The sequence below is a fragment of the Pungitius pungitius genome, chromosome 12 (assembly GCF_949316345.1).
Source record: "Pungitius pungitius chromosome 12, fPunPun2.1, whole genome shotgun sequence".
NCBI lineage: Eukaryota > Metazoa > Chordata > Actinopteri > Perciformes > Gasterosteidae > Pungitius > Pungitius pungitius.
Window position 1 is genome coordinate 16590004 of NC_084911.1, and position 23027 is coordinate 16613030.

At 43.0% G+C, this 23027-nt stretch overlaps 1 protein-coding gene and 44 non-coding genes across 45 annotated transcripts in view; all 45 read right to left on the reverse strand.

Moving 5' to 3' along the window:
• slc16a3a (solute carrier family 16 member 3a) overlaps nt 1-23027 on the reverse strand; it is a 242377-nt gene that overhangs the window by 217850 nt on the left and 1500 nt on the right. The window contains exons 2-3 of the mRNA XM_037476146.2: nt 21273-21536; nt 20702-20845 (exon numbers count right to left, since the gene is read on the reverse strand). Coding sequence (XP_037332043.2) covers nt 20702-20845; nt 21273-21495 — 367 coding nt within the window. The 5' untranslated portion in view covers nt 21496-21536. The remainder of the gene's footprint in view (nt 1-20701; nt 20846-21272; nt 21537-23027) is intronic.
• On the reverse strand, nt 223-295 carry trnak-cuu (transfer RNA lysine (anticodon CUU)). The gene has a single exon. It is a non-coding gene; the product is annotated as a tRNA-Lys (tRNA).
• Nucleotides 585-657, reverse strand: trnak-cuu (transfer RNA lysine (anticodon CUU)). Its single transcript has one exon. It is a non-coding gene; the product is annotated as a tRNA-Lys (tRNA).
• On the reverse strand, nt 1303-1375 carry trnak-cuu (transfer RNA lysine (anticodon CUU)). The gene has a single exon. It is a non-coding gene; the product is annotated as a tRNA-Lys (tRNA).
• On the reverse strand, nt 1665-1737 carry trnak-cuu (transfer RNA lysine (anticodon CUU)). The gene has a single exon. It is a non-coding gene; the product is annotated as a tRNA-Lys (tRNA).
• On the reverse strand, nt 2021-2093 carry trnak-cuu (transfer RNA lysine (anticodon CUU)). Its single transcript has one exon. It is a non-coding gene; the product is annotated as a tRNA-Lys (tRNA).
• Nucleotides 2383-2455, reverse strand: trnak-cuu (transfer RNA lysine (anticodon CUU)). The gene has a single exon. It is a non-coding gene; the product is annotated as a tRNA-Lys (tRNA).
• On the reverse strand, nt 2739-2811 carry trnak-cuu (transfer RNA lysine (anticodon CUU)). The gene has a single exon. It is a non-coding gene; the product is annotated as a tRNA-Lys (tRNA).
• Nucleotides 3095-3167, reverse strand: trnak-cuu (transfer RNA lysine (anticodon CUU)). Its single transcript has one exon. It is a non-coding gene; the product is annotated as a tRNA-Lys (tRNA).
• On the reverse strand, nt 3457-3529 carry trnak-cuu (transfer RNA lysine (anticodon CUU)). Its single transcript has one exon. It is a non-coding gene; the product is annotated as a tRNA-Lys (tRNA).
• Nucleotides 3813-3885, reverse strand: trnak-cuu (transfer RNA lysine (anticodon CUU)). Its single transcript has one exon. It is a non-coding gene; the product is annotated as a tRNA-Lys (tRNA).
• trnak-cuu (transfer RNA lysine (anticodon CUU)) lies at nt 4169-4241 on the reverse strand. Its single transcript has one exon. It is a non-coding gene; the product is annotated as a tRNA-Lys (tRNA).
• Nucleotides 4531-4603, reverse strand: trnak-cuu (transfer RNA lysine (anticodon CUU)). The gene has a single exon. It is a non-coding gene; the product is annotated as a tRNA-Lys (tRNA).
• trnak-cuu (transfer RNA lysine (anticodon CUU)) lies at nt 4887-4959 on the reverse strand. The gene has a single exon. It is a non-coding gene; the product is annotated as a tRNA-Lys (tRNA).
• Nucleotides 5249-5321, reverse strand: trnak-cuu (transfer RNA lysine (anticodon CUU)). The gene has a single exon. It is a non-coding gene; the product is annotated as a tRNA-Lys (tRNA).
• Nucleotides 5605-5677, reverse strand: trnak-cuu (transfer RNA lysine (anticodon CUU)). Its single transcript has one exon. It is a non-coding gene; the product is annotated as a tRNA-Lys (tRNA).
• trnak-cuu (transfer RNA lysine (anticodon CUU)) lies at nt 5967-6039 on the reverse strand. The gene has a single exon. It is a non-coding gene; the product is annotated as a tRNA-Lys (tRNA).
• trnak-cuu (transfer RNA lysine (anticodon CUU)) lies at nt 6323-6395 on the reverse strand. The gene has a single exon. It is a non-coding gene; the product is annotated as a tRNA-Lys (tRNA).
• Nucleotides 6685-6757, reverse strand: trnak-cuu (transfer RNA lysine (anticodon CUU)). The gene has a single exon. It is a non-coding gene; the product is annotated as a tRNA-Lys (tRNA).
• On the reverse strand, nt 7041-7113 carry trnak-cuu (transfer RNA lysine (anticodon CUU)). The gene has a single exon. It is a non-coding gene; the product is annotated as a tRNA-Lys (tRNA).
• On the reverse strand, nt 7403-7475 carry trnak-cuu (transfer RNA lysine (anticodon CUU)). Its single transcript has one exon. It is a non-coding gene; the product is annotated as a tRNA-Lys (tRNA).
• trnak-cuu (transfer RNA lysine (anticodon CUU)) lies at nt 8121-8193 on the reverse strand. Its single transcript has one exon. It is a non-coding gene; the product is annotated as a tRNA-Lys (tRNA).
• Nucleotides 8483-8555, reverse strand: trnak-cuu (transfer RNA lysine (anticodon CUU)). Its single transcript has one exon. It is a non-coding gene; the product is annotated as a tRNA-Lys (tRNA).
• trnak-cuu (transfer RNA lysine (anticodon CUU)) lies at nt 8839-8911 on the reverse strand. Its single transcript has one exon. It is a non-coding gene; the product is annotated as a tRNA-Lys (tRNA).
• Nucleotides 9201-9273, reverse strand: trnak-cuu (transfer RNA lysine (anticodon CUU)). The gene has a single exon. It is a non-coding gene; the product is annotated as a tRNA-Lys (tRNA).
• Nucleotides 9557-9629, reverse strand: trnak-cuu (transfer RNA lysine (anticodon CUU)). The gene has a single exon. It is a non-coding gene; the product is annotated as a tRNA-Lys (tRNA).
• Nucleotides 9913-9985, reverse strand: trnak-cuu (transfer RNA lysine (anticodon CUU)). Its single transcript has one exon. It is a non-coding gene; the product is annotated as a tRNA-Lys (tRNA).
• On the reverse strand, nt 10275-10347 carry trnak-cuu (transfer RNA lysine (anticodon CUU)). Its single transcript has one exon. It is a non-coding gene; the product is annotated as a tRNA-Lys (tRNA).
• Nucleotides 10631-10703, reverse strand: trnak-cuu (transfer RNA lysine (anticodon CUU)). Its single transcript has one exon. It is a non-coding gene; the product is annotated as a tRNA-Lys (tRNA).
• On the reverse strand, nt 10993-11065 carry trnak-cuu (transfer RNA lysine (anticodon CUU)). Its single transcript has one exon. It is a non-coding gene; the product is annotated as a tRNA-Lys (tRNA).
• Nucleotides 11349-11421, reverse strand: trnak-cuu (transfer RNA lysine (anticodon CUU)). Its single transcript has one exon. It is a non-coding gene; the product is annotated as a tRNA-Lys (tRNA).
• trnak-cuu (transfer RNA lysine (anticodon CUU)) lies at nt 11711-11783 on the reverse strand. The gene has a single exon. It is a non-coding gene; the product is annotated as a tRNA-Lys (tRNA).
• On the reverse strand, nt 12429-12501 carry trnak-cuu (transfer RNA lysine (anticodon CUU)). The gene has a single exon. It is a non-coding gene; the product is annotated as a tRNA-Lys (tRNA).
• trnak-cuu (transfer RNA lysine (anticodon CUU)) lies at nt 12791-12863 on the reverse strand. The gene has a single exon. It is a non-coding gene; the product is annotated as a tRNA-Lys (tRNA).
• On the reverse strand, nt 13147-13219 carry trnak-cuu (transfer RNA lysine (anticodon CUU)). Its single transcript has one exon. It is a non-coding gene; the product is annotated as a tRNA-Lys (tRNA).
• On the reverse strand, nt 13509-13581 carry trnak-cuu (transfer RNA lysine (anticodon CUU)). Its single transcript has one exon. It is a non-coding gene; the product is annotated as a tRNA-Lys (tRNA).
• trnak-cuu (transfer RNA lysine (anticodon CUU)) lies at nt 13865-13937 on the reverse strand. The gene has a single exon. It is a non-coding gene; the product is annotated as a tRNA-Lys (tRNA).
• Nucleotides 14221-14293, reverse strand: trnak-cuu (transfer RNA lysine (anticodon CUU)). The gene has a single exon. It is a non-coding gene; the product is annotated as a tRNA-Lys (tRNA).
• On the reverse strand, nt 14583-14655 carry trnak-cuu (transfer RNA lysine (anticodon CUU)). Its single transcript has one exon. It is a non-coding gene; the product is annotated as a tRNA-Lys (tRNA).
• trnak-cuu (transfer RNA lysine (anticodon CUU)) lies at nt 14939-15011 on the reverse strand. The gene has a single exon. It is a non-coding gene; the product is annotated as a tRNA-Lys (tRNA).
• trnak-cuu (transfer RNA lysine (anticodon CUU)) lies at nt 15301-15373 on the reverse strand. The gene has a single exon. It is a non-coding gene; the product is annotated as a tRNA-Lys (tRNA).
• Nucleotides 15657-15729, reverse strand: trnak-cuu (transfer RNA lysine (anticodon CUU)). Its single transcript has one exon. It is a non-coding gene; the product is annotated as a tRNA-Lys (tRNA).
• On the reverse strand, nt 16019-16091 carry trnak-cuu (transfer RNA lysine (anticodon CUU)). The gene has a single exon. It is a non-coding gene; the product is annotated as a tRNA-Lys (tRNA).
• On the reverse strand, nt 16375-16447 carry trnak-cuu (transfer RNA lysine (anticodon CUU)). The gene has a single exon. It is a non-coding gene; the product is annotated as a tRNA-Lys (tRNA).
• Nucleotides 17455-17527, reverse strand: trnak-cuu (transfer RNA lysine (anticodon CUU)). Its single transcript has one exon. It is a non-coding gene; the product is annotated as a tRNA-Lys (tRNA).

Consider the following 23027-nt stretch of genomic DNA (forward strand, 5'->3'; position numbering starts at 1 on the left):
TGTGCCGTTAGGTTATTGGTTTACCTGTGTTAGCACCTAAGGTTAGAAAAAGTTCTCAAAACAATGCTCAAATATTACAATACCAAAAGTGGTCCTCCACCGCAACAGCTTTTGCAAAAATGCATTATTTCTGTGAAATTACATAGAGATTGGATTTTGAGGTTTTCCTTCGGCATTATAATGTTCCATTAGTCTTTTACTTATTATCATATAAAGTTTGGACGCCCAACGTGGGGCTCGAACCCACGACCCTGAGATTAAGAGTCTCATGCTCTACCGACTGAGCTAGCCGGGCACTGAAGGGTGCTGCCATAGTAGACGGGCGCAACCTATTCTGGCCGTGACCCTTATTTACATGTGCTGTGAAGGTATTTCTTTAACTGTGTTAGCAACTAAGGTTAGAAAAAGTTCTCAAAACAATGCTCAAATATTACAATACCAAAAGTGGTCCTGCAAATGAACCGCCACAACTTTTGCAAATAAGCATTATTTCTGTGAAATTACATAGAGATTGGATTTTGAGGTTTTCCTTCGGCATTATAATGTTCCATCAGTCTTTTCCTTATTATCATATAAAGTTTGGACGCCCAACGTGGGGCTCGAACCCACGACCCTGAGATTAAGAGTCTCATGCTCTACCGACTGAGCTAGCCGGGCACTGAAGGGTGTTGCCATAGTAGACGGGCGCAACCTATTCTGGCCGTGACCCCCATTTCCATGTGCCGTTAGGTTATTGGTTTACCTGTGTTAGCACCTAAGGTTAGAAAAAGTTCTCAAAACAATGCTCAAATATTACAATACCAAAAGTGGTCCTCCACCGCCAGAGCTTTTGCAAAAATGCATTATTTCTGTGAAATTACATAGAGATTGGATTTTGAGGTTTTCCTTCGGCATTATAATGTTCCATTAGTCTTTTACTTATTATCATATAAAGTTTGGACGCCCAACTTGGGGCTCGAACCCACGACCCTGAGATTAAGAGTCTCATGCTCTACCGACTGAGCTAGCCGGGCACTGAAGGGTGTTGCCATAGTAGACGGGCGCAACCTATTCTTGCGGGGACCCTTATTTACATGTGCTGTGAAGGTATTGGTATACCTGTGTTAGCAGCTAGGGTTACAAAAAGTTCTCAAAACAATGCTCAAATATTACAATACCAAAAGTGGTGCTGCAAATGAACCGCCACAGCTTTTGCAAATAAGCATTATTTCTGTGAAATTACATAGAGATTGGATTTTGAGGTTTTCCTTCGGCATTATAATGTTCCAGCAGTCTTTTCCTTATTATCATATAAAGTTTGGACGCCCAACGTGGGGCTCGAACCCACGACCCTGAGATTAAGAGTCTCATGCTCTACCGACTGAGCTAGCCGGGCACTGAAGGGTGTTGCCATAGTAGACGGGCGCAACCTATTCTGGCCGTGACCCCCATTTCCATGTGCCGTTAGGTTATTGGTTTACCTGTGTTAGCACCTAAGGTTAGAAAAAGTTCTCAAAACAATGCTCAAATATTACAATACCAAAAGTGGTCCTGCAAATGAACCGCCACAGCTTTTGCAAATAAGCATTATTTCTGTGAAATTACATAGAGATTGGATTTTGAGGTTTTCCTTCGGCATTATAATGTTCCATCAGTCTTTTCCTTATTATCATATAAAGTTTGGACGCCCAACGTGGGGCTCGAACCCACGACCCTGAGATTAAGAGTCTCATGCTCTACCGACTGAGCTAGCCGGGCACTGAAGGGTGTTGCCATAGTAGACGGGCGCAACCTATTCTGGCCGTGACCCCCATTTCCATGTGCCGTTAGGTTATTGGTTTACCTGTGTTAGCACCTAAGGTTAGAAAAAGTTCTCAAAACAATGCTCAAATATTACAATACCAAAAGTGGTCCTCCACCGCCAGAGCTTTTGCAAAAATGCATTATTTCTGTGAAATTACATAGAGATTGGATTTTGAGGTTTTCCTTCGGCATTATAATGTTCCATTAGTCTTTTACTTATTATCATATAAAGTTTGGACGCCCAACGTGGGGCTCGAACCCACGACCCTGAGATTAAGAGTCTCATGCTCTACCGACTGAGCTAGCCGGGCACTGAAGGGTGCTGCCATAGTAGACGGGCGCAACCTATTCTGGCCGTGACCCTTATTTACATGTGCTGTGAAGGTATTTCTTTAACTGTGTTAGCAACTAAGGTTAGAAAAAGTTCTCAAAACAATGCTCAAATATTACAATACCAAAAGTGGTCCTGCAAATGAACCGCCACAACTTTTGCAAATAAGCATTATTTCTGTGAAATTACATAGAGATTGGATTTTGAGGTTTTCCTTCGGCATTATAATGTTCCATCAGTCTTTTCCTTATTATCATATAAAGTTTGGACGCCCAACGTGGGGCTCGAACCCACGACCCTGAGATTAAGAGTCTCATGCTCTACCGACTGAGCTAGCCGGGCACTGAAGGGTGTTGCCATAGTAGACGGGCGCAACCTATTCTGGCCGTGACCCCCATTTCCATGTGCCGTTAGGTTATTGGTTTACCTGTGTTAGCACCTAAGGTTAGAAAAAGTTCTCAAAACAATGCTCAAATATTACAATACCAAAAGTGGTCCTCCACCGCCAGAGCTTTTGCAAAAATGCATTATTTCTGTGAAATTACATAGAGATTGGATTTTGAGGTTTTCCTTCGGCATTATAATGTTCCATTAGTCTTTTACTTATTATCATATAAAGTTTGGACGCCCAACGTGGGGCTCGAACCCACGACCCTGAGATTAAGAGTCTCATGCTCTACCGACTGAGCTAGCCGGGCACTGAAGGGTGCTGCCATAGTAGACGGGCGCAACCTATTCTGGCCGTGACCCTTATTTACATGTGCTGTGAAGGTATTTCTTTAACTGTGTTAGCAGCTAGGGTTACAAAAAGTTCTCAAAACAATGCTCAAATATTACAATACCAAAAGTGGTCCTCCACCGCCACAGCTTTTGCAAATAAGCATTATTTCTGTGAAATTACATAGAGATTGGATTTTGAGGTTTTCCTTCGGCATTATAATGTTCCAGCAGTCTTTTCCTTATTATCATATAAAGTTTGGACGCCCAACGTGGGGCTCGAACCCACGACCCTGAGATTAAGAGTCTCATGCTCTACCGACTGAGCTAGCCGGGCACTGAAGGGTATTGCCATAGTAGACGGGCGCAACCTATTCTGGCCGTGACCCTTATTTACATGTGCTGTGAAGGTATTTGTTTAACTGTGTTAGCACCTAAGGTTAGAAAAAGTTCTCAAAACAATGCTCAAATATTACAATACCAAAAGTGGTCCTGCAAATGAACCGCCACAGCTTTTGCAAATAAGCATTATTTCTGTGAAATTACATAGAGATTGGATTTTGAGGTTTTCCTTCGGCATTATAATGTTCCAGCAGTCTTTTCCTTATTATCATATAAAGTTTGGACGCCCAACGTGGGGCTCGAACCCACGACCCTGAGATTAAGAGTCTCATGCTCTACCGACTGAGCTAGCCGGGCACTGAAGGGTGTTGCCATAGTAGACGGGCGCAACCTATTCTGGCCGTGACCCCCATTTCCATGTGCCGTTAGGTTATTGGTTTACCTGTGTTAGCACCTAAGGTTAGAAAAAGTTCTCAAAACAATGCTCAAATATTAAAATACCAAAAGTGGTCCTCCACCGCAACAGCTTTTGCAAAAATGCATTATTTCTGTGAAATTACATAGAGATTGGATTTTGAGGTTTTCCTTCGGCATTATAATGTTCCATTAGTCTTTTACTTATTATCATATAAAGTTTGGACGCCCAACGTGGGGCTCGAACCCACGACCCTGAGATTAAGAGTCTCATGCTCTACCGACTGAGCTAGCCGGGCACTGAAGGGTGCTGCCATAGTAGACGGGCGCAACCTATTCTTGCGGGGACCCTTATTTACATGTGCTGTGAAGGTATTGGTTTACCTGTGTTAGCAGCTAGGGTTACAAAAAGTTCTCAAAACAATGCTCAAATATTACAATACCAAAAGTGGTCCTCCACCGCCACAGCTTTTGCAAATAAGCATTATTTCTGTGAAATTACATAGAGATTGGATTTTGAGGTTTTCCTTCGGCATTATAATGTTCCAGCAGTCTTTTCCTTATTATCATATAAAGTTTGGACGCCCAACGTGGGGCTCGAACCCACGACCCTGAGATTAAGAGTCTCATGCTCTACCGACTGAGCTAGCCGGGCACTGAAGGGTATTGCCATAGTAGACGGGCGCAACCTATTCTGGCCGTGACCCTTATTTACATGTGCTGTGAAGGTATTTGTTTAACTGTGTTAGCACCTAAGGTTAGAAAAAGTTCTCAAAACAATGCTCAAATATTACAATACCAAAAGTGGTCCTGCAAATGAACCGCCACAGCTTTTGCAAATAAGCATTATTTCTGTGAAATTACATAGAGATTGGATTTTGAGGTTTTCCTTCGGCATTATAATGTTCCAGCAGTCTTTTCCTTATTATCATATAAAGTTTGGACGCCCAACGTGGGGCTCGAACCCACGACCCTGAGATTAAGAGTCTCATGCTCTACCGACTGAGCTAGCCGGGCACTGAAGGGTGTTGCCATAGTAGACGGGCGCAACCTATTCTGGCCGTGACCCCCATTTCCATGTGCCGTTAGGTTATTGGTTTACCTGTGTTAGCACCTAAGGTTAGAAAAAGTTCTCAAAACAATGCTCAAATATTAAAATACCAAAAGTGGTCCTCCACCGCAACAGCTTTTGCAAAAATGCATTATTTCTGTGAAATTACATAGAGATTGGATTTTGAGGTTTTCCTTCGGCATTATAATGTTCCATTAGTCTTTTACTTATTATCATATAAAGTTTGGACGCCCAACGTGGGGCTCGAACCCACGACCCTGAGATTAAGAGTCTCATGCTCTACCGACTGAGCTAGCCGGGCACTGAAGGGTGCTGCCATAGTAGACGGGCGCAACCTATTCTGGCCGTGACCCTTATTTACATGTGCTGTGAAGGTATTTCTTTAACTGTGTTAGCAACTAAGGTTAGAAAAAGTTCTCAAAACAATGCTCAAATATTACAATACCAAAAGTGGTCCTGCAAATGAACCGCCACAACTTTTGCAAATAAGCATTATTTCTGTGAAATTACATAGAGATTGGATTTTGAGGTTTTCCTTCGGCATTATAATGTTCCATCAGTCTTTTCCTTATTATCATATAAAGTTTGGACGCCCAACGTGGGGCTCGAACCCACGACCCTGAGATTAAGAGTCTCATGCTCTACCGACTGAGCTAGCCGGGCACTGAAGTGTGTTGCCATAGTAGACGGGCGCAACCTATTCTGGCCGTGACCCCCATTTCCATGTGCCGTTAGGTTATTGGTTTACCTGTGTTAGCACCTAAGGTTAGAAAAAGTTCTCAAAACAATGCTCAAATATTACAATACCAAAAGTGGTCCTCCACCGCCAGAGCTTTTGCAAAAATGCATTATTTCTGTGAAATTACATAGAGATTGGATTTTGAGGTTTTCCTTCGGCATTATAATGTTCCATTAGTCTTTTACTTATTATCATATAAAGTTTGGACGCCCAACGTGGGGCTCGAACCCACGACCCTGAGATTAAGAGTCTCATGCTCTACCGACTGAGCTAGCCGGGCACTGAAGGGTGTTGCCATAGTAGACGGGCGCAACCTATTCTTGCGGGGACCCTTATTTACATGTGCTGTGAAGGTATTGGTTTACCTGTGTTAGCAGCTAGGGTTACAAAAAGTTCTCAAAACAATGCTCAAATATTACAATACCAAAAGTGGTGCTGCAAATGAACCGCCACAGCTTTTGCAAATAAGCATTATTTCTGTGAAATTACATAGAGATTGGATTTTGAGGTTTTCCTTCGGCATTATAATGTTCCATCAGTCTTTTCCTTATTATCATATAAAGTTTGGACGCCCAACGTGGGGCTCGAACCCACGACCCTGAGATTAAGAGTCTCATGCTCTACCGACTGAGCTAGCCGGGCACTGAAGGGTGTTGCCATAGTAGACGGGCGCAACCTATTCTGGCCGTGACCCCCATTTCCATGTGCCGTTAGGTTATTGGTTTACCTGTGTTAGCACCTAAGGTTAGAAAAAGTTCTCAAAACAATGCTCAAATATTACAATACCAAAAGTGGTCCTCCACCGCAACAGCTTTTGCAAAAATGCATTATTTCTGTGAAATTACATAGAGATTGGATTTTGAGGTTTTCCTTCGGCATTATAATGTTCCATTAGTCTTTTACTTATTATCATATAAAGTTTGGACGCCCAACGTGGGGCTCGAACCCACGACCCTGAGATTAAGAGTCTCATGCTCTACCGACTGAGCTAGCCGGGCACTGAAGGGTGCTGCCATAGTAGACGGGCGCAACCTATTCTGGCCGTGACCCTTATTTACATGTGCTGTGAAGGTATTTCTTTAACTGTGTTAGCACCTAAGGTTAGAAAAAGTTCTCAAAACAATGCTCAAATATTACAATACCAAAAGTGGTCCTGCAAATGAACCGCCACAGCTTTTGCAAATAAGCATTATTTCTGTGAAATTACATAGAGATTGGATTTTGAGGTTTTCCTTCGGCATTATAATGTTCCATCAGTCTTTTCCTTATTATCATATAAAGTTTGGACGCCCAACGTGGGGTTCGAACCCACGACCCTGAGATTAAGAGTCTCATGCTCTACCGACTGAGCTAGCCGGGCACTGAAGGGTGTTGCCATAGTAGACGGGCGCAACCTATTCTGGCCGTGACCCCCATTTCCATGTGCCGTTAGGTTATTGGTTTACCTGTGTTAGCACCTAAGGTTAGAAAAAGTTCTCAAAACAATGCTCAAATATTACAATACCAAAAGTGGTCCTCCACCGCAACAGCTTTTGCAAAAATGCATTATTTCTGTGAAATTACATAGAGATTGGATTTTGAGGTTTTCCTTCGGCATTATAATGTTCCATTAGTCTTTTACTTATTATCATATAAAGTTTGGACGCCCAACGTGGGGCTCGAACCCACGACCCTGAGATTAAGAGTCTCATGCTCTACCGACTGAGCTAGCCGGGCACTGAAGGGTGCTGCCATAGTAGACGGGCGCAACCTATTCTGGCCGTGACCCTTATTTACATGTGCTGTGAAGGTATTTCTTTAACTGTGTTAGCAACTAAGGTTAGAAAAAGTTCTCAAAACAATGCTCAAATATTACAATACCAAAAGTGGTCCTGCAAATGAACCGCCACAACTTTTGCAAATAAGCATTATTTCTGTGAAATTACATAGAGATTGGATTTTGAGGTTTTCCTTCGGCATTATAATGTTCCATCAGTCTTTTCCTTATTATCATATAAAGTTTGGACGCCCAACGTGGGGCTCGAACCCACGACCCTGAGATTAAGAGTCTCATGCTCTACCGACTGAGCTAGCCGGGCACTGAAGGGTGTTGCCATAGTAGACGGGCGCAACCTATTCTGGCCGTGACCCCCATTTCCATGTGCCGTTAGGTTATTGGTTTACCTGTGTTAGCACCTAAGGTTAGAAAAAGTTCTCAAAACAATGCTCAAATATTACAATACCAAAAGTGGTCCTCCACCGCCAGAGCTTTTGCAAAAATGCATTATTTCTGTGAAATTACATAGAGATTGGATTTTGAGGTTTTCCTTCGGCATTATAATGTTCCATTAGTCTTTTACTTATTATCATATAAAGTTTGGACGCCCAACTTGGGGCTCGAACCCACGACCCTGAGATTAAGAGTCTCATGCTCTACCGACTGAGCTAGCCGGGCACTGAAGGGTGTTGCCATAGTAGACGGGCGCAACCTATTCTTGCGGGGACCCTTATTTACATGTGCTGTGAAGGTATTGGTATACCTGTGTTAGCAGCTAGGGTTACAAAAAGTTCTCAAAACAATGCTCAAATATTACAATACCAAAAGTGGTGCTGCAAATGAACCGCCACAGCTTTTGCAAATAAGCATTATTTCTGTGAAATTACATAGAGATTGGATTTTGAGGTTTTCCTTCGGCATTATAATGTTCCAGCAGTCTTTTCCTTATTATCATATAAAGTTTGGACGCCCAACGTGGGGCTCGAACCCACGACCCTGAGATTAAGAGTCTCATGCTCTACCGACTGAGCTAGCCGGGCACTGAAGGGTGTTGCCATAGTAGACGGGCGCAACCTATTCTGGCCGTGACCCCCATTTCCATGTGCCGTTAGGTTATTGGTTTACCTGTGTTAGCACCTAAGGTTAGAAAAAGTTCTCAAAACAATGCTCAAATATTACAATACCAAAAGTGGTCCTGCAAATGAACCGCCACAGCTTTTGCAAATAAGCATTATTTCTGTGAAATTACATAGAGATTGGATTTTGAGGTTTTCCTTCGGCATTATAATGTTCCATCAGTCTTTTCCTTATTATCATATAAAGTTTGGACGCCCAACGTGGGGCTCGAACCCACGACCCTGAGATTAAGAGTCTCATGCTCTACCGACTGAGCTAGCCGGGCACTGAAGGGTGTTGCCATAGTAGACGGGCGCAACCTATTCTGGCCGTGACCCCCATTTCCATGTGCCGTTAGGTTATTGGTTTACCTGTGTTAGCACCTAAGGTTAGAAAAAGTTCTCAAAACAATGCTCAAATATTACAATACCAAAAGTGGTCCTCCACCGCCAGAGCTTTTGCAAAAATGCATTATTTCTGTGAAATTACATAGAGATTGGATTTTGAGGTTTTCCTTCGGCATTATAATGTTCCATTAGTCTTTTACTTATTATCATATAAAGTTTGGACGCCCAACGTGGGGCTCGAACCCACGACCCTGAGATTAAGAGTCTCATGCTCTACCGACTGAGCTAGCCGGGCACTGAAGGGTGCTGCCATAGTAGACGGGCGCAACCTATTCTGGCCGTGACCCTTATTTACATGTGCTGTGAAGGTATTTCTTTAACTGTGTTAGCAACTAAGGTTAGAAAAAGTTCTCAAAACAATGCTCAAATATTACAATACCAAAAGTGGTCCTGCAAATGAACCGCCACAACTTTTGCAAATAAGCATTATTTCTGTGAAATTACATAGAGATTGGATTTTGAGGTTTTCCTTCGGCATTATAATGTTCCATCAGTCTTTTCCTTATTATCATATAAAGTTTGGACGCCCAACGTGGGGCTCGAACCCACGACCCTGAGATTAAGAGTCTCATGCTCTACCGACTGAGCTAGCCGGGCACTGAAGGGTGTTGCCATAGTAGACGGGCGCAACCTATTCTGGCCGTGACCCCCATTTCCATGTGCCGTTAGGTTATTGGTTTACCTGTGTTAGCACCTAAGGTTAGAAAAAGTTCTCAAAACAATGCTCAAATATTACAATACCAAAAGTGGTCCTCCACCGCCAGAGCTTTTGCAAAAATGCATTATTTCTGTGAAATTACATAGAGATTGGATTTTGAGGTTTTCCTTCGGCATTATAATGTTCCATTAGTCTTTTACTTATTATCATATAAAGTTTGGACGCCCAACGTGGGGCTCGAACCCACGACCCTGAGATTAAGAGTCTCATGCTCTACCGACTGAGCTAGCCGGGCACTGAAGGGTGTTGCCATAGTAGACGGGCGCAACCTATTCTTGCGGGGACCCTTATTTACATGTGCTGTGAAGGTATTGGTTTACCTGTGTTAGCAGCTAGGGTTACAAAAAGTTCTCAAAACAATGCTCAAATATTACAATACCAAAAGTGGTCCTCCACCGCCAGAGCTTTTGCAAAAATGCATTATTTCTGTGAAATTACATAGAGATTGGATTTTGAGGTTTTCCTTCGGCATTATAATGTTCCATTAGTCTTTTACTTATTATCATATAAAGTTTGGACGCCCAACGTGGGGCTCGAACCCACGACCCTGAGATTAAGAGTCTCATGCTCTACCGACTGAGCTAGCCGGGCACTGAAGGGTGTTGCCATAGTAGACGGGCGCAACCTATTCTTGCGGGGACCCTTATTTACATGTGCTGTGAAGGTATTGGTTTACCTGTGTTAGCAGCTAGGGTTACAAAAAGTTCTCAAAACAATGCTCAAATATTACAATACCAAAAGTGGTGCTGCAAATGAACTGCCACAGCTTTTGCAAATAAGCATTATTTCTGTGAAATTACATAGAGATTGGATTTTGAGGTTTTCCTTCGGCATTATAATGTTCCATCAGTCTTTTCCTTATTATCATATAAAGTTTGGACGCCCAACGTGGGGCTCGAACCCACGACCCTGAGATTAAGAGTCTCATGCTCTACCGACTGAGCTAGCCGGGCACTGAAGGGTGTTGCCATAGTAGACGGGCGCAACCTATTCTGGCCGTGACCCCCATTTCCATGTGCCGTTAGGTTATTGGTTTACCTGTGTTAGCACCTAAGGTTAGAAAAAGTTCTCAAAACAATGCTCAAATATTACAATACCAAAAGTGGTCCTCCACCGCAACAGCTTTTGCAAAAATGCATTATTTCTGTGAAATTACATAGAGATTGGATTTTGAGGTTTTCCTTCGGCATTATAATGTTCCATTAGTCTTTTACTTATTATCATATAAAGTTTGGACGCCCAACGTGGGGCTCGAACCCACGACCCTGAGATTAAGAGTCTCATGCTCTACCGACTGAGCTAGCCGGGCACTGAAGGGTGCTGCCATAGTAGACGGGCGCAACCTATTCTGGCCGTGACCCTTATTTACATGTGCTGTGAAGGTATTTCTTTAACTGTGTTAGCACCTAAGGTTAGAAAAAGTTCTCAAAACAATGCTCAAATATTACAATACCAAAAGTGGTCCTGCAAATGAACCGCCACAGCTTTTGCAAATAAGCATTATTTCTGTGAAATTACATAGAGATTGGATTTTGAGGTTTTCCTTCGGCATTATAATGTTCCATCAGTCTTTTCCTTATTATCATATAAAGTTTGGACGCCCAACGTGGGGTTCGAACCCACGACCCTGAGATTAAGAGTCTCATGCTCTACCGACTGAGCTAGCCGGGCACTGAAGGGTGTTGCCATAGTAGACGGGCGCAACCTATTCTGGCCGTGACCCCCATTTCCATGTGCCGTTAGGTTATTGGTTTACCTGTGTTAGCACCTAAGGTTAGAAAAAGTTCTCAAAACAATGCTCAAATATTACAATACCAAAAGTGGTCCTCCACCGCAACAGCTTTTGCAAAAATGCATTATTTCTGTGAAATTACATAGAGATTGGATTTTGAGGTTTTCCTTCGGCATTATAATGTTCCATTAGTCTTTTACTTATTATCATATAAAGTTTGGACGCCCAACGTGGGGCTCGAACCCACGACCCTGAGATTAAGAGTCTCATGCTCTACCGACTGAGCTAGCCGGGCACTGAAGGGTGCTGCCATAGTAGACGGGCGCAACCTATTCTGGCCGTGACCCTTATTTACATGTGCTGTGAAGGTATTTCTTTAACTGTGTTAGCAACTAAGGTTAGAAAAAGTTCTCAAAACAATGCTCAAATATTACAATACCAAAAGTGGTCCTGCAAATGAACCGCCACAACTTTTGCAAATAAGCATTATTTCTGTGAAATTACATAGAGATTGGATTTTGAGGTTTTCCTTCGGCATTATAATGTTCCATCAGTCTTTTCCTTATTATCATATAAAGTTTGGACGCCCAACGTGGGGCTCGAACCCACGACCCTGAGATTAAGAGTCTCATGCTCTACCGACTGAGCTAGCCGGGCACTGAAGGGTGTTGCCATAGTAGACGGGCGCAACCTATTCTGGCCGTGACCCCCATTTCCATGTGCCGTTAGGTTATTGGTTTACCTGTGTTAGCACCTAAGGTTAGAAAAAGTTCTCAAAACAATGCTCAAATATTACAATACCAAAAGTGGTCCTCCACCGCCAGAGCTTTTGCAAAAATGCATTATTTCTGTGAAATTACATAGAGATTGGATTTTGAGGTTTTCCTTCGGCATTATAATGTTCCATTAGTCTTTTACTTATTATCATATAAAGTTTGGACGCCCAACTTGGGGCTCGAACCCACGACCCTGAGATTAAGAGTCTCATGCTCTACCGACTGAGCTAGCCGGGCACTGAAGGGTGTTGCCATAGTAGACGGGCGCAACCTATTCTTGCGGGGACCCTTATTTACATGTGCTGTGAAGGTATTGGTATACCTGTGTTAGCAGCTAGGGTTACAAAAAGTTCTCAAAACAATGCTCAAATATTACAATACCAAAAGTGGTGCTGCAAATGAACCGCCACAGCTTTTGCAAATAAGCATTATTTCTGTGAAATTACATAGAGATTGGATTTTGAGGTTTTCCTTCGGCATTATAATGTTCCAGCAGTCTTTTCCTTATTATCATATAAAGTTTGGACGCCCAACGTGGGGCTCGAACCCACGACCCTGAGATTAAGAGTCTCATGCTCTACCGACTGAGCTAGCCGGGCACTGAAGGGTGTTGCCATAGTAGACGGGCGCAACCTATTCTGGCCGTGACCCCCATTTCCATGTGCCGTTAGGTTATTGGTTTACCTGTGTTAGCACCTAAGGTTAGAAAAAGTTCTCAAAACAATGCTCAAATATTACAATACCAAAAGTGGTCCTGCAAATGAACCGCCACAGCTTTTGCAAATAAGCATTATTTCTGTGAAATTACATAGAGATTGGATTTTGAGGTTTTCCTTCGGCATTATAATGTTCCATCAGTCTTTTCCTTATTATCATATAAAGTTTGGACGCCCAACGTGGGGCTCGAACCCACGACCCTGAGATTAAGAGTCTCATGCTCTACCGACTGAGCTAGCCGGGCACTGAAGGGTGTTGCCATAGTAGACGGGCGCAACCTATTCTGGCCGTGACCCCCATTTCCATGTGCCGTTAGGTTATTGGTTTACCTGTGTTAGCACCTAAGGTTAGAAAAAGTTCTCAAAACAATGCTCAAATATTACAATACCAAAAGTGGTCCTCCACCGCCAGAGCTTTTGCAAAAATGCATTATTTCTGTGAAATTACATAGAGATTGGATTTTGAGGTTTTCCTTCGGCATTATAATGTTCCATTAGTCTTTTACTTATTATCATATAAAGTTTGGACGCCCAACGTGGGGCTCGAACCCACGACCCTGAGATTAAGAGTCTCATGCTCTACCGACTGAGCTAGCCGGGCACTGAAGGGTGCTGCCATAGTAGACGGGCGCAACCTATTCTGGCCGTGACCCTTATTTACATGTGCTGTGAAGGTATTTCTTTAACTGTGTTAGCAACTAAGGTTAGAAAAAGTTCTCAAAACAATGCTCAAATATTACAATACCAAAAGTGGTCCTGCAAATGAACCGCCACAACTTTTGCAAATAAGCATTATTTCTGTGAAATTACATAGAGATTGGATTTTGAGGTTTTCCTTCGGCATTATAATGTTCCATCAGTCTTTTCCTTATTATCATATAAAGTTTGGACGCCCAACGTGGGGCTCGAACCCACGACCCTGAGATTAAGAGTCTCATGCTCTACCGACTGAGCTAGCCGGGCACTGAAGGGTGTTGCCATAGTAGACGGGCGCAACCTATTCTGGCCGTGACCCCCATTTCCATGTGCCGTTAGGTTATTGGTTTACCTGTGTTAGCACCTAAGGTTAGAAAAAGTTCTCAAAACAATGCTCAAATATTACAATACCAAAAGTGGTCCTCCACCGCCAGAGCTTTTGCAAAAATGCATTATTTCTGTGAAATTACATAGAGATTGGATTTTGAGGTTTTCCTTCGGCATTATAATGTTCCATTAGTCTTTTACTTATTATCATATAAAGTTTGGACGCCCAACGTGGGGCTCGAACCCACGACCCTGAGATTAAGAGTCTCATGCTCTACCGACTGAGCTAGCCGGGCACTGAAGGGTGTTGCCATAGTAGACGGGCGCAACCTATTCTTGCGGGGACCCTTATTTACATGTGCTGTGAAGGTATTGGTTTACCTGTGTTAGCAGCTAGGGTTACAAAAAGTTCTCAAAACAATGCTCAAATATTACAATACCAAAAGTGGTCCTCCACCGCCAGAGCTTTTGCAAAAATGCATTATTTCTGTGAAATTACATAGAGATTGGATTTTGAGGTTTTCCTTCGGCATTATAATGTTCCATTAGTCTTTTACTTATTATCATATAAAGTTTGGACGCCCAACGTGGGGCTCGAACCCACGACCCTGAGATTAAGAGTCTCATGCTCTACCGACTGAGCTAGCCGGGCACTGAAGGGTGTTGCCATAGTAGACGGGCGCAACCTATTCTTGCGGGGACCCTTATTTACATGTGCTGTGAAGGTATTGGTTTACCTGTGTTAGCAGCTAGGGTTACAAAAAGTTCTCAAAACAATGCTCAAATATTACAATACCAAAAGTGGTGCTGCAAATGAACCGCCACAGCTTTTGCAAATAAGCATTATTTCTGTGAAATTACATAGAGATTGGATTTTGAGGTTTTCCTTCGGCATTATAATGTTCCATCAGTCTTTTCCTTATTATCATATAAAGTTTGGACGCCCAACGTGGGGCTCGAACCCACGACCCTGAGATTAAGAGTCTCATGCTCTACCGACTGAGCTAGCCGGGCACTGAAGGGTGTTGCCATAGTAGACGGGCGCAACCTATTCTGGCCGTGACCCCCATTTCCATGTGCCGTTAGGTTATTGGTTTACCTGTGTTAGCACCTAAGGTTAGAAAAAGTTCTCAAAACAATGCTCAAATATTACAATACCAAAAGTGGTCCTCCACCGCAACAGCTTTTGCAAAAATGCATTATTTCTGTGAAATTACATAGAGATTGGATTTTGAGGTTTTCCTTCGGCATTATAATGTTCCATTAGTCTTTTACTTATTATCATATAAAGTTTGGACGCCCAACGTGGGGCTCGAACCCACGACCCTGAGATTAAGAGTCTCATGCTCTACCGACTGAGCTAGCCGGGCACTGAAGGGTGCTGCCATAGTAGACGGGCGCAACCTATTCTGGCCGTGACCCTTATTTACATGTGCTGTGAAGGTATTTCTTTAACTGTGTTAGCACCTAAGGTTAGAAAAAGTTCTCAAAACAATGCTCAAATATTACAATACCAAAAGTGGTCCTGCAAATGAACCGCCACAGCTTTTGCAAATAAGCATTATTTCTGTGAAATTACATAGAGATTGGATTTTGAGGTTTTCCTTCGGCATTATAATGTTCCATCAGTCTTTTCCTTATTATCATATAAAGTTTGGACGCCCAACGTGGGGTTCGAACCCACGACCCTGAGATTAAGAGTCTCATGCTCTACCGACTGAGCTAGCCGGGCACTGAAGGGTGTTGCCATAGTAGACGGGCGCAACCTATTCTGGCCGTGACCCCCATTTCCATGTGCCGTTAGGTTATTGGTTTACCTGTGTTAGCACCTAAGGTTAGAAAAAGTTCTCAAAACAATGCTCAAATATTACAATACCAAAAGTGGTCCTCCACCGCAACAGCTTTTGCAAAAATGCATTATTTCTGTGAAATTACATAGAGATTGGATTTTGAGGTTTTCCTTCGGCATTATAATGTTCCATTAGTCTTTTACTTATTATCATATAAAGTTTGGACGCCCAACGTGGGGCTCGAACCCACGACCCTGAGATTAAGAGTCTCATGCTCTACCGACTGAGCTAGCCGGGCACTGAAGGGTGCTGCCATAGTAGACGGGCGCAACCTATTCTGGCCGTGACCCTTATTTACATGTGCTGTGAAGGTATTTCTTTAACTGTGTTAGCACCTAAGGTTAGAAAAAGTTCTCAAAACAATGCTCAAATATTACAATACCAAAAGTGGTCCTGCAAATGAACCGCCACAGCTTTTGCAAATAAGCATTATTTCTGTGAAATTACATAGAGATTGGATTTTGAGGTTTTCCTTCGGCATTATAATGTTCCATCAGTCTTTTCCTTATTATCATATAAAGTTTGGACGCCCAACGTGGGGTTCGAACCCACGACCCTGAGATTAAGAGTCTCATGCTCTACCGACTGAGCTAGCCGGGCACTGAAGGGTGTTGCCATAGTAGACGGGCGCAACCTATTCTGGCCGTGACCCCCATTTCCATGTGCCGTTAGGTTATTGGTTTACCTGTGTTAGCACCTAAGGTTAGAAAAAGTTCTCAAAACAATGCTCAAATATTACAATACCAAAAGTGGTCCTCCACCGCCACAGCTTTTGCAAATAAGCATTATTTCTGTGAAATTACATAGAGATTGGATTTTGAGGTTTTCCTTCGGCATTATAATGTTCCATTAGTCTTTTACTTATTATCATATAAAGTTTGGACGCCCAACGTGGGGCTCGAACCCACGACCCTGAGATTAAGAGTCTCATGCTCTACCGACTGAGCTAGCCGGGCACTGAAGGGTGTTGCCATAGTAGACGGGCGCAACCTATTCTTGCGGGGACCCTTATTTACATGTGCTGTGAAGGTATTGGTTTACCTGTGTTAGCAGCTAGGGTTACAAAAAGTTCTCAAAACAATGCTCAAATATTACAATACCAAAAGTGGTCCTGCAAATGAACCGCCACAGCTTTTGCAAATAAGCATTATTTCTGTGAAATTACATAGAGATTGGATTTTGAGGTTTTCCTTCGGCATTATAATGTTCCAGCAGTCTTTTCCTTATTATCATATAAAGTTTGGACGCCCAACGTGGGGCTCGAACCCACGACCCTGAGATTAAGAGTCTCATGCTCTACCGACTGAGCTAGCCGGGCACTGAAGGGTGTTGCCATAGTAGACGGGCGCAACCTATTCTGGCCGTGACCCCCATTTCCATGTGCCGTTAGGTTATTGGTTTACCTGTGTTAGCACCTAAGGTTAGAAAAAGTTCTCAAAACAATGCTCAAATATTACAATACCAAAAGTGGTCCTCCACCGCAACAGCTTTTGCAAAAATGCATTATTTCTGTGAAATTACATAGAGATTGGATTTTGAGGTTTTCCTTCGGCATTATAATGTTCCATTAGTCTTTTACTTATTATCATATAAAGTTTGGACGCCCAACGTGGGGCTCGAACCCACGACCCTGAGATTAAGAGTCTCATGCTCTACCGACTGAGCTAGCCGGGCACTGAAGGGTGCTGCCATAGTAGACGGGCGCAACCTATTCTGGCCGTGACCCTTATTTACATGTGCTGTGAAGGTATTTCTTTAACTGTGTTAGCACCTAAGGTTAGAAAAAGTTCTCAAAACAATGCTCAAATATTACAATACCAAAAGTGGTCCTGCAAATGAACCGCCACAGCTTTTGCAAATAAGCATTATTTCTGTGAAATTACATAGAGATTGGATTTTGAGGTTTTCCTTCGGCATTATAATGTTCCATCAGTCTTTTCCTTATTATCATATAAAGTTTGGACGCCCAACGTGGGGTTCGAACCCACGACCCTGAGATTAAGAGTCTCATGCTCTACCGACTGAGCTAGCCGGGCACTGAAGGGTGTTGCCATAGTAGACGGGCGCAACCTATTCTGGCCGTGACCCCCATTTCCATGTGCCGTTAGGTTATTGGTTTACCTGTGTTAGCACCTAAGGTTAGAAAAAGTTCTCAAAACAATGCTCAAATATTACAATACCAAAAGTGGTCCTCCACCGCCACAGCTTTTGCAAATAAGCATTATTTCTGTGAAATTACATAGAGATTGGATTTTGAGGTTTTCCTTCGGCATTATAATGTTCCATTAGTCTTTTACTTATTATCATATAAAGTTTGGACGCCCAACGTGGGGCTCGAACCCACGACCCTGAGATTAAGAGTCTCATGCTCTACCGACTGAGCTAGCCGGGCACTGAAGGGTGTTGCCATAGTAGACGGGCGCAACCTATTCTTGCGGGGACCCTTATTTACATGTGCTGTGAAGGTATTGGTTTACCTGTGTTAGCAGCTAGGGTTACAAAAAGTTCTCAAAACAATGCTCAAATATTACAATACCAAAAGTGGTCCTGCAAATGAACCGCCACAGCTTTTGCAAATAAGCATTATTTCTGTGAAATTACATAGAGATTGGATTTTGAGGTTTTCCTTCGGCATTATAATGTTCCATCAGTCTTTTCCTTATTATCATATAAAGTTTGGACGCCCAACGTGGGGCTCGAACCCACGACCCTGAGATTAAGAGTCTCATGCTCTACCGACTGAGCTAGCCGGGCACTGAAGGGTGTTGCCATAGTAGACGGGCGCAACCTATTCTGGCCGTGACCCCCATTTCCATGTGCCGTTAGGTTATTGGTTTACCTGTGTTAGCACCTAAGGTTAGAAAAAGTTCTCAAAACAATGCTCAAATATTACAATACCAAAAGTGGTCCTCCACCGCCAGAGCTTTTGCAAAAATGCATTATTTCTGTGAAATTACATAGAGATTGGATTTTGAGGTTTTCCTTCGGCATTATAATGTTCCATTAGTCTTTTACTTATTATCATATAAAGTTTGGACGCCCAACGTGGGGCTCGAACCCACGACCCTGAGATTAAGAGTCTCATGCTCTACCGACTGAGCTAGCCGGGCACTGAAGGGTGTTGCCATAGTAGACGGGCGCAACCTATTCTTGCGGGGACCCTTATTTACATGTGCTGTGAAGGTATTGGTTTACCTGTGTTAGCAGCTAGGGTTACAAAAAGTTCTCAAAACAATGCTCAAATATTACAATACCAAAAGTGGTGCTGCAAATGAACCGCCACAGCTTTTGCAAATAAGCATTATTTCTGTGAAATTACATAGAGATTGGATTTTGAGGTTTTCCTTCGGCATTATAATGTTCCAGCAGTCTTTTCCTTATTATCATATAAAGTTTGGACGCCCAACGTGGGGCTCGAACCCACGACCCTGAGATTAAGAGTCTCATGCTCTACCGACTGAGCTAGCCGGGCACTGAAGGGTGTTGCCATAGTAGACGGGCGCAACCTATTCTGGCCGTGACCCCCATTTCCATGTGCCGTTAGGTTATTGGTTTACCTGTGTTAGCACCTAAGGTTAGAAAAAGTTCTCAAAACAATGCTCAAATATTACAATACCAAAAGTGGTCCTCCACCGCAACAGCTTTTGCAAAAATGCATTATTTCTGTGAAATTACATAGAGATTGGATTTTGAGGTTTTCCTTCGGCATTATAATGTTCCATTAGTCTTTTACTTATTATCATATAAAGTTTGGACGCCCAACGTGGGGCTCGAACCCACGACCCTGAGATTAAGAGTCTCATGCTCTACCGACTGAGCTAGCCGGGCACTGAAGGGTGCTGCCATAGTAGACGGGCGCAACCTATTCTGGCCGTGACCCTTATTTACATGTGCTGTGAAGGTATTTCTTTAACTGTGTTAGCACCTAAGGTTAGAAAAAGTTCTCAAAACAATGCTCAAATATTACAATACCAAAAGTGGTCCTGCAAATGAACCGCCACAGCTTTTGCAAATAAGCATTATTTCTGTGAAATTACATAGAGATTGGATTTTGAGGTTTTCCTTCGGCATTATAATGTTCCATCAGTCTTTTCCTTATTATCATATAAAGTTTGGACGCCCAACGTGGGGCTCGAACCCACGACCCTGAGATTAAGAGTCTCATGCTCTACCGACTGAGCTAGCCGGGCACTGAAGGGTGTTGCCATAGTAGACGGGCGCAACCTATTCTGGCCGTGACCCCCATTTCCATGTGCCGTTAGGTTATTGGTTTACCTGTGTTAGCACCTAAGGTTAGAAAAAGTTCTCAAAACAATGCTCAAATATTACAATACCAAAAGTGGTCCTCCACCGCCAGAGCTTTTGCAAAAATGCATTATTTCTGTGAAATTACATAGAGATTGGATTTTGAGGTTTTCCTTCGGCATTATAATGTTCCATTAGTCTTTTACTTATTATCATATAAAGTTTGGACGCCCAACGTGGGGCTCGAACCCACGACCCTGAGATTAAGAGTCTCATGCTCTACCGACTGAGCTAGCCGGGCACTGAAGGGTGCTGCCATAGTAGACGGGCGCAACCTATTCTGGCCGTGACCCTTATTTACATGTGCTGTAAAGGTATTTGTTTAACTGTGTTAGCACCTAAGGTTAGAAAAAGTTCTCAAAACAATGCTCAAATATTACAATACCAAAAGAGGTCCTGCAAATGAACCGCCACAGCTTTTGCAAAAATGCATTATTTCTGTGAAATTACATAGAGATTGGATTTTGAGGTTTTCCTTCGGCATTATAATGTTCCATTAGTCTTTTACTTATTATCATATAAAGTTTGGAAGCCCAACGTGGGGCTCGAACCCACGACCCTGAGATTAAGAGTCTCATGCTCTACCGACTGAGCTAGCCGGGCACTGAAGGGTGCTGCCATAGTAGACGGGCGCAACCTATTCTGGCCGTGACCCTTATTTACATGTGCTGTGAAGGTATTTGTTTAACTGTGTTAGCACCTAAGGTTAGAAAAAGTTCTCAAAACAATGCTCAAATATTACAATACCAAAAGTGGTCCTGCAAATGAACCGCCACAGCTTTTGCAAATAAGCATTATTTCTGTGAAATTACATAGAGATTGGATTTTGAGGTTTTCCTTCGGCATTATAATGTCCCATTAGTCTTTTCCTTATTATCATATAAACTTTAAGCAGACAGTCAGACCTGTGATGACACCAGTGGAGAGGTAGATGTGGATGATGCTGGTGGAGAAGGAGGCCATGATCATTCCAAGAGAGGCAAAGAGGCCGCCCACCATCATCACTGGACGACAGCCGAAGCGGTTAACCAGCACACTGCAGAGAGGACCTGCATACAGTGCAATGAAATCAGACAGACCATGATTATAGGTTTATTTAGGTAGACGGTATGAGATAAATCCAGTGCCTCTTTTTTTTAATATTAAAGCATCAAAACATGTTCTAGTATAAATCCCAAATACAAGAAGCAACCTTTCGTTTTTAGATTTAGTTTTCAAATTTGTTTGAGAACTGTTTAAGTAAAAATTTTGAGCTTAAAAAAAAGTGAATGAAGGGTAAACAAGAAATGTTTATGTCGATAAAAAAAAGAACATAATCCAATTTACTTAATTTATAAGAATAAAAAAAGTAAACAGATCTGGAACACTCTGCATTGTTAAAATGTAGTTGTTCAAAACACATCTTGCTTTTCCTTTCATATGAACAGAAGTGATCAGCTTCGTCTGCTGGTATATTTTGATTTGCAATCGACCCACCTGTGCCGTAGAGCATGGCCAGCAGTATGGAGGAGATCCAGGCTGTGTCGCTGTATCCCACCCCGAACTCCTTGATCAGCTCTTTGAAAAACACACTTACCGCTTTAGGGAAAGCGTAGGAGAAGCCTGTGATTACAAAACACCCGAACAGCACCGCCCAGCCCCACCCGCCGTCTGGAGCGTTTACCCCCTTGGCCCCCATGTCCGCCGCCACTCCTCCCATGGTGCTTGTTGGCTGTGTTTCAATGGAAGTGGACAAAGAAGCTAGAAGACAAAAATGAGAAATGAAGACAGGCAGTTCTCTCTGTGTATGACACATATGACAAACTTGCGACCGGCGGGCCATATCCGTCGCTTCTGATTTGTTTTAATTTCGATCCGTTTTGCACGGCACTCATGAAAACCCAAATCAGGGGAGGGATGCAGGGGAGTGATCGCTTACATGGGGTCAGAGAAGCAAGATCCAACACGCTCCAATCATAAATCTAAACAAACACACGTCATGTGTAGCAGCAGTGGTGTGAGACACCTAACAAGAACTAAAATAAAGATCCAGAAAGCGGTTCAGGACGCTTCTCATTTTCGGAGGGGAGGTGGGTGTTCCTGTGTTGTGGGCTAGTCAAGTTAGGTAGAAGAGTTCCGGTTAATAACAGAATAAGTAACGTTACAGCTATAGAGATAGTGTGGGGGGGGGGGGTCTTCTCAACGTGTTCCTGAACAAGAATAAAAGGATTCCTGCGCGTACGTCCTTTCGCCTCCGTGTTGGGAGTGAGCCACAAGACCCAACAGTATCTATAGTAAGTGTAGCGGTGGCCGGTCATGGCCGTTAAGAGAGAGTCCCATTTCATAGTGACGAGAAAATGATAAGGAATTCTCAGTCACTCAAGTATGACGTTTCTGACGTAGAAGAACCATAACAAATCGCGTTATTTTTTGAGTGGGTAGACATGCCAGATACCGAAATTAATGTGTTGAAGGACTAAAAAAGTGGAATTTTCATAATTTTCATGTCCTCTTTAATATATATTCCCAACTGTAAACCCAAATCCATTTTCATCAATCACAAATATGCAGTTTTGTTAACAAACATTAATTATTTTCAGCAATAAATTTGTTAAATGTACACATGTAAACTAATTTGAACCTAGCAGTTGGACCAGTTGGACCGACTCAAACATTTTACCTCATCGCCTCCAGTATTTACAAGGCAGCAGTAAACAGAACAACTAAGTGAGACAGCCTATCACTCTATGTAATGGGTCTTTGGAGCTAGACGTGGCTTTTACCACCACGATTACAACTTAGCATCTTGGCCGAGACAACATGAATAAGCAGGTTCATGTTTAATACATGCTTGTCACTGTGTAAGTGCATATGAGTCCATATCATGAATGCTGACGTGTAAGATGTTTTTTTAGCACAGTTGTTAACACCTTAAAGTCCCTGGAGGTCCTTCTCTCTGTTCTGGATTTCTCCAAATAAAGCAGCACATACACTTAACTGCTGTTTGGACAGCAACCGTAAAGCTTATTTATAACCTCCAAAGAGCCCAAGAAGCGGGTTGTGGTGCCCGATACGCAGGCTGGGCGTAGGACACAACAACCGGCCATCCAGTGTCTCCGGGTAACATCTACATCTCAGGCCTCGCTCACTGGAATGCGATGTGACACAGGCCAGTCCTCCCCTACCCCCACCCCCCAGGGAGCAGCGCTCCGCTGTATTATTAGACATACGACGTTATTGTTGGGGATATTG